The sequence below is a fragment of the Littorina saxatilis genome, linkage group LG4 (assembly GCF_037325665.1).
Source record: "Littorina saxatilis isolate snail1 linkage group LG4, US_GU_Lsax_2.0, whole genome shotgun sequence".
In the NCBI taxonomy this organism is placed as follows: Eukaryota; Metazoa; Mollusca; class Gastropoda; order Littorinimorpha; family Littorinidae; genus Littorina; species Littorina saxatilis.
Window position 1 is genome coordinate 47,295,014 of NC_090248.1, and position 11,827 is coordinate 47,306,840.

General features: G+C 37.5%; 1 protein-coding gene across 3 annotated transcripts in view; it reads left to right on the forward strand.

Annotated features, from left to right (window-relative positions):
• LOC138964916 (alpha-aminoadipic semialdehyde synthase, mitochondrial-like) overlaps positions 1-11,761 on the forward strand; it is a 63,143-nt gene extending 51,382 nt beyond the window's left edge. For 2 of the 3 annotated variants that reach the window (XR_011455245.1, XR_011455246.1), the window contains exons 23-24: positions 329-4,497; positions 4,984-11,761. Coding sequence is in view for 1 of the 3 variants with exons in the window: in XM_070336988.1 (XP_070193089.1) it covers positions 329-444 (116 nt within the window). In the remaining 2 variants the exon portion in view is untranslated. Of the gene's footprint in view, positions 1-328 lie in introns of all 3 variants that reach the window. The other variant, XM_070336988.1, reaches the window with a different exon arrangement.
• Positions 11,762-11,827: the final 66 nt, after the last annotated feature.

The following is an 11,827-nucleotide window of genomic DNA, read 5'->3' on the forward strand; positions in this document are numbered from 1 at the left end:
ATTCAACAGAAAATGATACAGTAAAATAATACACTACATTGCAATGCAATGCAATATGACACAATAAACTTTATTGGCAGTTATAAATGGGTTAGTAGTGGATGGGAGGGGAAGATGCCTTTTCAGTGTGGTGGGGTTTGGGCACTCAGGTTTGGAACACTAGAGATCCCTGTACTGAAAAATATGCAGACTTCCGATACAAGATTTCTGACAGAATTTAATTAGAAAAACAAAACAACACAGTGATCATCATTGTTGTCAATAATTGTTGTCTACTTGTTTTTAAGTGTTGTGCATAGTCTTGTTCATAACTGATTTCTTGTTGCAGGTGAGATTCAGAGGAAGGGTGTAGTTGTACCCTTGACCTTGGACATCTACCAGCCAATCCTTGCCCGACTGGCCAACGAGGGAATCAAAGCCACCGAGAAGATTCGGCTACTGTAAGCATCACTTGGAGACGTGTATAACTAGAAAGGAATTGAAGTGACTATGGTGAGAGCGTGCCTTTTGTTGGGGATTTCGTTTTGGTGACGGAAGGTGCCCGTGGCTTGCCTGTGATGAAATTAGGAGTCAGATCAAACTGTCCATAGAAAGACGTCTGTTTATGCCAAGTGCCATATTACACTAGGCTAGATATGTGTGAAGATAGGAGTTGTGTGTGTTTGTGTGTAAAGCTTTCTCCAACCCGGTCAACAGCCCTGCAGCTTTTCAGTCAGACCGCATCGCCATAGCTGGTTCAACTGGTCACAAACATCTCAAAAGTATGGCATTAACTTCAAGATCGTTAAAGTGGCTGACTAACGAGAAGAAGGCTGCAAAGTGGTTTTGAACAGAGTATTAATTAAGCTGCAATGGAATTACAAATGAGTGGTGCATGTGTGGTGCACATTTGATAGTTTTAGTCATTGTGCAGTTCACAACTGTTACAGCATAAAATCATGAATGAGCCGCTTGATGATGTAATGTTGAATTCTTGAGATTATTTTTCTATCAGTGTGTAACTATAGGATACTCATAAGTGAACAGAGGCTTTGCCAGAAAGTGTCGTGCAGACCTGTTTACCAGTACGATTTGGGCGTATTTTGTACGCCAAATTATTATCAGTACGCAAATACGCGACACACGCACAAACTACGCATAAGAAAAAGTCTAGAATACGTTTTCCGGTGTTGGTGTGCTGATTACGGGATGGTACAACTGATACCGGTTTCGGTCGAAGGGAGATAACCATGACAGCGAGTCTTCAGCTGTGGAAACCTTGTTCAGTTGTTGGCACGTGCGATCGTCTGGACAATCGTGGCAAAAAGAAGCGGTAAAATGTGTCAGTTTCGGATGACTGTACCAAGTCTAAACAGCAGAAGCAGCAGATTTTCTTGGAGAAATATAAGAAAGAGCCAGGAATTGTGGAGTCTACTATGGGAAAAAGTCATGCACACTGCAAGTATTGTAAATCAGATTTCTCCGTTGCCCATGCTGGGAAATATGACATCGAACGACACTGCGGCATTTCCAAAACTCACCCAGACAAGGTTGCTGCAAAGAAATCCGCTGAAAGCTGCCAAGGAATTATGAAGTTCATTCCCGCAAAGCAAATCCTGCCAGAAGAAAAGGCTGTAGTCCGTGCTGAAGCAATGTTTTCTGAGATGATTGTAAAAATGAACTTGCCACTGTCAACCGCAGATGTTATTTCACGAACTTCATCTTTTCATTATCAATCTGTTTGGAAAACACTGGTTATAATGCTATCAACTGACAGGTAAATAAAATTGTTTTATCCCTGTTGTATTGGAAGGAGTTAAATTCTGAAGGTGTTCACAAGACATACTATTCTTACACAAACACGTTTGCACCCACGCGTACATTTTCCCTAGCCCATGTGGCTTTGCTTGCAAAGTACACCATCTTTTTGAAAAATACACTCAACTTTTTGGAAAAGTACTCTTGCCTCGGGTTTAGGGTAAACAGGTCTGGTCGTGAGAGTGTGAGGATTTTGCACATGCAAAAGAAGATGTTGCATTATGTCATGTAAATAAACTTCAGTATTTTCAAGGTTCAAGCAGTGAGTTCTTTTGATTGAAACTGTTTTGAAAAGACAAAAGGAATCTCACTGTTTATGGATGCACTTTCAAAGAGACTAGTGCACAGTGTTAACTTTTGTGTGTTTAAATGCTGATAGATTTATGGCATCCTTTTCTTTTTTTTAACCTCCTGACCAAAAAAAACTTTGATAGTTTCTTCTTTTTTGTTGCTGATTATTTACTGTATTATTTTCTATTTACACTTATTGAATGAATATCAGTGTATTACAACATGTATATTCCCTGTTGATGTTTAACTAAACAAAGTGTAAAGCAGAAGGAATGCTGGTTGAAGTATTAATGATTGGGGTAAGGAAAATCAGCGAATTAATGTTGTGTAACTGCATATAGATAATATAATCATATGATATTATTTAGAGGATGAATCTTTGGAAAGGATTTAAATCTGCAAATGGCTGAAGGACACGTATTTTTACTATGATGTTTCTGCGCTTGTTACAATAATTATATATAGTGAAAACACATGAATTAAGAAGACAAATGAATTTAGAGAGCTATGTTTCGGACTGAGATGTGGAGCTTTTATATATATATATATATTTATATATATATTATTTTGTTGTTGTTTTTGGTTTGATTTGTGAATTTGTTTCATGATGCATGGTTGCAACTCTGCCGGCTACACGCCGGCAGCTGGTTTTTGGTTTCATCGGCTGCCGATGTTTTTGTTCCAGGAGAGGGGTTTTTTTTGCATTTTAAATACTAAAAAAGCTGGACCCCAACTTTTGCCGGTTTTTGGAATTTTCCAGGTTGCACCCATGATGATGAAATATTTCTCAGCTTATTGTTAATAGCTATTACATAGTATAGTTCTATGTATAAAGGAGGCAAACATATTTTCATGTAAGCTTTCATTTAGTGAGATGGTTGAACAGAAATTTGAACGGTTACGTTATTATCTTTTGGCGCAGTTGTTGAGATTGGTTCTGGATTTCAGGGCTCAGCATTATTTGAAGAGAAAAAAACTATACCAAAACAGCTTGATATTCTGTTTTTTCAACAAGCAAGATATCCTCCTCATATTGCATTAAAAAAAAGATGAAATTAAAAAAACTCTGCTGCTTGTGGAAATCTGAAGCTATATGTGTATGCTTGCAGGTATCCATGCATATAGCATAATATTATTTTAGACAGTAATGCTGTTACCTCAGTCACCTTAAAGGCTTTCAGATACGTAGCATTCATTAATTAATTCATATTGTTTACATGTGCCAATAATGTTATAAAACTGTACCTAAGGGGATATAATAACGATTGGCTGTAGCTTTCGAACACAGAAAAAATTATTTCAGTATTGCAAAGTGGTGTTGATAGTGTCGAATGTAAACAAAACAGTCTCAAAGTGAAAGTGGATGTTTTCCGGAAATTGCGAAGTTAACAAGAATACAGAAAAGCGCGCTTTTTTGCTTAGCACAATACGCTACCGCGCTAATCTGGCATGTCAATATCACTACGTTTTGCACGTGGAAGGTGAGCGATTTCCTTCACGCGGGGATTGACGAAGCTGTACCGTCTGTGTTGACGGTCTAAAAATAGCCCAAGTCCTGGAGAACTGTTGCTAAACAGAGCAATAAAGAATTAATTATTTCTCGTAATTGGTAAGGACTTCAAACCTAAAACTTTGCAGGAAGCTTAATTTATACATCCCCGCAACGATGGGAAAAGCCCTGGAAGTAATTAAACTAATTAAATAGGACTATATGTCGGCCTTTAACTGAGGCGTCTGGACGCAGAAAGTCAAAATGAGTGGATAACTGATATCAAAGATACTAATGTGATTCCTTTTGTTGCGTAGCTTTGTGTTCTCTTTTTGTTGTTGTGATCAATTCCATATATCCCAGAACCTTTAATTTGATGACAATTTGATCCTGAAAAATCATTTTCAACTACTGAGTGATATGTATTACCATCGGCATTAAAGTCGCCTGCCTACAGTGCATTATTCCCCATTGAGTTATTTTAGTTATGTTCAGTAAAAGGCTGTGGCTGCATTATGTGATTGTGCTAAAATTCACCGTGGAAGTCGCCCAGAATGAGTTCAATTATCATAACTGTCTCCAATGTGACGATGTTTGAGAAGGAAATTTGTTTGTTTATTTCAGTGCTTCTTTATGATTTTCTCAGGAGCCTGGAGATAACTCATACCTACTGTTGTTATTTATACTTAGAGCGCTCACCTTCCTTTGTTCCTAGGACTTTGTCTTCGGAGTGATGCATGTACAGTGGAACCCCCCTTTTAAGACCCCCCAATTTAAGACTCCTCCCTTTTTAAGACCCTGTTTTCTTAGACTTTCTGTTCATAGCCTATGTAAAGACTCCCTCCTTTTTAAGACCTGATTTTCTCAGATTTTTTGAGGTCTTAAAAGGGGCGTTCCACTGTATTAGCTTCCATTTCAAGGTGTCAAAGTCCCGCAGTGGGGCACTGCGGTTATGAAATTAAAAGCCCCTCCTGTTTTTGGAACCGCAGGAGCTTTCTAGTTTGCTGTTAGGTAGATTTTTGGTTCCTCTTTCCTGTCATGCTCTCTTTTTCTTCATGAATTCTTTTCTTTTTTCTGCCTTCTTGCTCATTCACCTGTATTTTTTCCAAAAATCTCTTCTCTTGCCGCTTGTCTCGCGATTCATGTATAGTTTAATCTGTTAGTGTTCTGATGTAAGTCCAGCAGTAGATAGGTTAAGCCTATTTTAACATACTGGAAACTGGTAATCTTCCAGTAGGTATTAATTTAGTTTTACTAAAGCCTGCTGGGACACAAGTAATGGGTTAGTGCATTTGTAAACAGGAATCGCTTGACAAGTGGCCCCCTTCATCCCCCCCTTCCTCGTCCTGATATGGCTCTGCGTAGTCGGCTGGACGTTAAGCAACAAATAAACAAACAAACAAAAGGTGTCAAAGCGCAGCAGAGGACTTATACATTGTAAACAGAGTTGCATTTTTGCAGAACGAGTGAATAGCACAAGTTAAAACTTCATATGGTTGTATTGTGATGTCTATCAGGACAGTAAATGGGTGGCTAATCAACATGTTCTTTATTGGGAGGTGTCCTCTCATTTGAGGGACCTGACATACTGCTTGTACTGTTGTCTAGTGTTCAGGCAAGCAGGTGAAAGACAGAACAACATTTCAACACTAGAAATGTTGTGCATAGAGGAGTCTTTGTTTATGACCACATTTTTGAGTCAAGCCAAAGAAAAATTGATCTGAATGAAGAATGTTTAAAATCTTGTTGTTGTTGTTGAAGGCTTTGTGGGACCAAAAAGGTAAATATAAACAGTGGTATGTTGTTAGATTGTTACAATAATACGGGCTCGTGGAATAAACTGCCATCTCGATTGACCAAAAGCCATGTTTGGATCACAGATCCAATTAACATATATATCTCGACATTCACTGGTCTTAGGGTTTTTGTTTTCAAAGAAGAAAGAAACTTGCTTGAACACGGACCACTTCTCCGAGCAAAATCAACAAACCTAATCACTCACATTCCACCTCAAGGTCTCGGCCAACCAAGACTATGGCATACTCGTAGCAAAGCCGCCGAATGGTACCGTAAACCAAGAATAGTTACGTAAGAGAATAGAATGTTGTCTTTTGATCAAACTATACGGCAGTCGACAGGAGTTGGAGAAAACGACAACATTTATCACCAGTGCTGGACTGATTGTGTAACCTCTGCGAACGCCAAGAAGAAGAAGAAGAAGTCTTTTGATTTGGAACGTGACGTGTTTCAGAACTTCTTCTGGACAACTCGGATGGTCTTCTGCTTAGTGGTTGGCACGAGATTCTTTTTCTTCTTCGACAGTTCATCCTCCGATACTGTAGCAAAACGTTCTTTTTTTCACTTTCGAGTATGCGGACGACTGAACTTGACCGCTAAAAAGTAATCCTTTCGGAATCATTACGCCGAGTCTGAACATGAGGTCTGCACATTGTTTTTAGGCAAGATCTAGGTGAAAGCGAGGCTGTTCTTATCTCTGTATACAGTCGAGAGAGAGAGAGAAATACATGTCGAGACAAAACTTAATGTTACGATTGAACATGTGATTTTCCTTCTTTGAGTCATATGACGCCAGAGTCAGACAAAAATTCATATTTAGGCGGTTAGCTAAGACTAAAATTGAGTGCATGGTTGTTTGCGATCAATCTTGAAAAATTAAAGGAATCTAACTAAAAACATCAATCGACACCCCCCCCCCCCCCCCCCCCCCCCCGCGGGTTAGGGGGAAGAATTTACTCGATGCTCCCCAGCATGTCGTAAGAGGCGACTAACGGATTCTGTTTCACCCTTTACCCTTAAGTGTTTCTTGTATAGAATATAGTCAATGTTTGTAAAGATTTTTAGTCAAGCAGTATGTAAGAAATGTTAAGTCCTTTGTACTGGAAACTTGCATTCTCCCAGGAAGGTAATACATTGTACTACGTTGCAAGCCCCTGGAGCAAATTTTTGATTAGTGCTTTTGTGAACAAGAAACAATTGACAAGTGGCTCTATCCCATCACCCCCCTTCCCTCCGTCGCGATATAACCTTGAACGGTTGAAAACGACGTTAAACACCAAATAAAGAAAAAAAAGAAAAAAATTCATATTTAGGCGGTTAGCTAAGACTAAAATAGAGTGCATGGTTGTTTGCGTTCAATCTTGAGAAATTAAAGGAATCTAACTAAAAAAATCGATCGATACATAAATGTTATTTGTATTTTTGACCAAAATATGACATTTTACAAAGATCTCAAAAGTCATTGTTCAACTCGACTGCTGTCTTGATCTGTGTAAAATGTCATATTTTGGTCAAAAATACAAATAACATAATGTATCGATTGAACATTGGAATTTCATTCTTTGAGCCATGTGACATCAGAGTCAGACAAATACTCATATTTAGGCGGCTAGCCAAGACTAGAAAAGAGAGCATGTTTGTGTGCTTTCAATCAATAACAAATAAAGGGAATTCTAACTTAAAGCGATCGATACATAAATGTTTTTTTGTATTTTTGACTAAATTACGACATTTGACACAGACCTCGATCACTAATCATTGTTCACCTTGACTGCTGGCGCGGTCTCGGAGGAACACTGACTGTCTTGATCTGTGTGTCAAAAATTCAAATAACGTATAATGGATTTCAGTTCTACGTACAGATGCAGCTGTGCTAGATTAAGCTAATAATGTGAACTTACATTTTTAAGCATATCTGGCTTTTTTTCTCCCCTATCTTGTCGGTATGAATATCACTGATATATTTTCGGCAGGTGATTCCTAGAAGTCAGTTTTTGTTTTCGAAGAGGTGAAGTGTGGAGATTAAAATTTGATACATGTAGTAAAGAATTAATCTGCTTGTTGTTATGTTTGCAGATATTGTTTTTTCAATATACAGTACACAGTATTGCTCATTTATGTGTACTTGAGAAGCTAGATCAATAGAATCTCAGTGACAAAATGATCTCATGTTTAATCATTCATTTGTAATGTTGCTAGTCTGTGCAGGCTTTATGGCTTTTTGCCACTTTGTTTTTACTTTTCTATCAGAGGCATCAGATTATACCAACATGACCGTGGACATTGAAAGCTAAAGAAAATTAAACAACAACATGCAGCCCCCATTACGGTTATGAAGTTTGTTTTATTCTAGTCTGATAAAAGGCCATCAAGTCAGCTACTAGTCGTCTCTTTTGTATAGACCATCATTGTATTCATACAGTTCATTCTCAGGCTTCATTTTGTGAAACATGTATTAATTATTGTGTGTGCCTTTTTGGTTTGCTTTGCTACAGTGTATGTTTGTTTTTTATTTAATTGTTTAACCAGAATAAATGTTCAGCTTGGAGAAGTTCAATCAGTTAGAGGTTTTGTTTGTTTGTTTTTCTCACCTTTTTTTGTGTGTAATGTTTTTGTTTTGTTTAAGATGATGGCCTAGTTTGTTTTAGAGGTTGAATGTGTAGATTCCATTTTGTTTGTTCGATGATCAATAGACGAACTTCGGAATTAACTCTGTCAGGTTTGTATGGGTCATGAAAGAGTGAATTCTCTTGCTTTTATTGAGGCAAACTTTTCACACGTACTCCTTGTCAACGTGTTTCAGACACATCCCTCGCTGGTGACTGGCCTATAATGTCACGTGGGGAAGATTGCCTGAATGAATGCAAGAGTAAACCCATACAATCCAGTTATTTCTGAACATCGATCGTCTATATTTTCCTTGCTGTGTGTTCTGGGAGTCTTCCTTTGTGATTTTCTTTTTGATTGCTTCAGTACATGTAGGTAGCTCAGATGCAGGGTTTCCCGCAGTGGGGCACTGCGGTTATGAAATTAAAGGCCCCTCCTGTTTTTGGAACCGCAGGAGCTTTCTAGTTTGCTGTTAGGTAGATTTTTGGTTCCTCTTTCCTGTCATGCTCTCTTTTTCTTCATGAATTCTTTTCTTTTTTCTGCCTTCTTGCTCATTCACCTGTATTTTTTCCAAAAATCTCTTCTCTTGCCGCTTGTCTCGCGATTCATGTATAGTTTAATCTGTTAGTGTTCTGATGTAAGTCCAGCAGTAGATAGGTTAAGCCTATTTTAACATACTGGAAACTGGTAATCTTCCAGTAGGTATTAATTTAGTTTTACTAAAGCCTGCTGGGACACAAGTAATGGGTTAGTGCATTTGTAAACAGGAATCGCTTGACAAGTGGCCCCCTTCATCCCCCCCTTCCTCGTCCTGATATGGCTCTGCGTAGTCGGCTGGACGTTAAGCAACAAATAAACAAACAAACAAACAAAATACATTGTACTACGTTGCAAGCCCCTGGAGCAAATTTTTGATTAGTGCTTTTGTGAACAAGAAACAATTGACAAGTGGCTCTATCCCATCACCCCCCTTCATCCCCCCCTTCCTCGTCCTGATATGGCTCTACGTAGTCGGCTGGACGTTAAGCAACAAATAAACAAACAAACAAACAAACAAAGATGCAGGGTTCGTACAGAGTCCTTGAACCCTGGAAAACTCCTTGAAAATTGGAAAACCTTTTCCAGGCCTTGAAAAGTGCTTGAAAATAGAGTTTTGTGAAATAGTCATTGAAAAGTACTTGATTTTTCCAAATTGTTGCCTATACATTTCGTCAGCAGCTTGTCTTATTTAAAAAAAAATGCAACACCCTTTTTTTGACTCACATGCGAAGCAAAAGTGAGTCTATGTACTCACCCGAGTCGTCCGGACGTCCGTCCGTCCGTCTGGAAAACTTTAACGTTGGATATTTCTTGGACACTATTCAGTCTATCAGTACCAAATTTGGCAAGATGGTGTATGATGACAAGGCCCCAAAAACCATACATAGCATCTTGACCTTGCTTCAAGGTCAAGGTCGCAGGGGCCATAAATGTTGCCTAAAAAACAGCTATTTTTCACATTTTTCCCATTTTCTCTGAAGTTTTTGAGATTGAATACCTCACCTATATATGATATATAGGGCAAAGTAAGCCCCATCTTTTGATACCAGTTTGGTTTACCTTGCTTCAAGGTCAAGGTCACAGGAGCTCTTCAAAGTTGGATTGTATATATATTTTGAAGTGACCTTGACCCTGAACTATGGAAGATAACTGTTTCAAACTTAAAAATTATGTGGGGCACATGTTATGCTTTCATCATGAGACACATTTGGTCACATATGGTCAAGGTCACTTTGACCCTTATGAAATGTGACCAAAATAAGGTAGTGAACCACTAAAAGTGACCATATCTCATGGTAGAAAGAGCCAATAAGCACCATTGTACTTCCTATGTCTTGAATTAACAGCTTTGTGTTGCATGACCTTGACCTTGGGTCAAGGTCACATGTATTTTGGTAGGAAAAATGTGTAAAGCATGTGAGTCGTATGGGCTTTGCCCTTCTTGTTTCGTCAAATACAGTACACACATTTTGGGAGAATAAAAGATCGAGTGAAAACGAAAGCAGACGAACTAAACTATTACTAGTTACCCGTAGTTGCTTCCCTTCCCGGAAGTTGGCAAGGGAAACAACTACGGAATGACTAATAGTTTGCAGACTTGAAAAACTGAAGGTAAGCTCGGTGCTTTGCATTAATTTGGGGAAAATCATGTCCTTGAAAAGCATTTATTTGGTCCTGGAAATGTCCTTGAAAACTCATTGAATTGTGTCAGCTCTGCCCTGCAGGAACCCTGCAGATGGTTTAGTCTTAAAACAAGTTATCTTTCCCTCAAAGACTTATGCTCACATAAAAGTAGTTTGGAATAATATATCTATTTTGAAGATGTTTACAAATTTGATGTCACAGCACAAAAAACAACAGCTGATTTACAGTACTATTATAAAAAAAAATCTTTTAACAAGATTGTTTGCAGAAAGACAACAACAAACAGTATTACTATTTTTTCATGTCATTTGTGTTTTGACATAAAAACCATTATACAGTCTTGAAATTATGATTACTTTTGTAACATTTTAAAAAAGTATATTTTGTGTTTAAACCTAGCCCAGTAAAGCTGAATTAAACAGCTTTGTCAATGCATTGTATATGAAAGTTAGTGCTCAAATAAGTTTACTTTTCATTCTTTATCTCTCTGATAACATGACATATGAAAAATTTTTTGGCAAATTAGATTTAAAGGATTAATTAAACAAAATATAACAGGAAAAACTATATTACACTTCTTATTGACAATGATTGTGTTCTGATTGTTTGTTTCATGGGAGAAGAACCAATTTTCATTTTCGTTCTTCTTTTCACTTCTTTAATTTCTGCTTTTTCTCAAATTTTGTATTTTGTTCAGTGTCCAAGAAGTACTCCTAAAACATGAATGTTTATATGTTTTTGCTTACTTTATTAATTTCTTTTTTTTTTAAATTACTGTTATGGTTGCAGAAGATACTCTATAGGGCTAGGCAAAAGTTTCGCTTGTCTTTTAAACATGAGAAATTGTTGTTTTACTGCAGATTGAAAATTTTGAGGAGAAAAAAATGCAATTTTGTACATAGAGCATAAAGACATGTGAGTTCTGCACAAAGAAGGTTATATAATGCATGTAGTATGCAACTAATTTACATGCATACATATTGAAAGTTCAGCCAATATTTATAGCTATATGGCTTTAGCAGATTTTCTCTTTTTGATATTGTAATATTCGGTTAATAAAAGGTCATGTTCGAAAGGTTTACATCAACAAGTGAATGAATGAAGAAAACCAGAAACAAAGACTTTGTTATTGTAATTATCTTTTACGCTTTCAGCAATTTTCAACAATTTTTTGCATCAGTTACTGCATGTCCAACTTATCATTTATTTGAAAATGAATGCTGATGTGATAGTTTTGTTGTTGTTGGCCTGGTTTTTGTTTATCAGCTTCAGGTTTTAAATTGATTTGACAGAGGGTGGAGAGGGTCGTCGGTTTTTGTTTGTTTTAATTGTTTTCTCCTGTGATTGATAGTTTTGAGTGATAGTGTTTTTATGTAAGCTCCTATATTTTGTTTATATATAGACTTCATACGATTTTTTCGGGGGGGGGGGGGGGTAGATGTGTTACTTTTCATTATAATGGTTGATATTTTGGGCAGAGATGAGAAAAACTATTTTTCAGAGGTCTTTTGGAGTTTCATCCCTAACTTGAAACCCACATTTCAGTTCTTAGGGTTTGTGTGCAAAGACAGAATTAAAGGAAATCTTGGAAACTTATCTGTGTGTGTGTGAGTATGTGTTTGTTTATGTCCGTGTGCGTGCGCGCTCGTGTGTGTTTTTGTC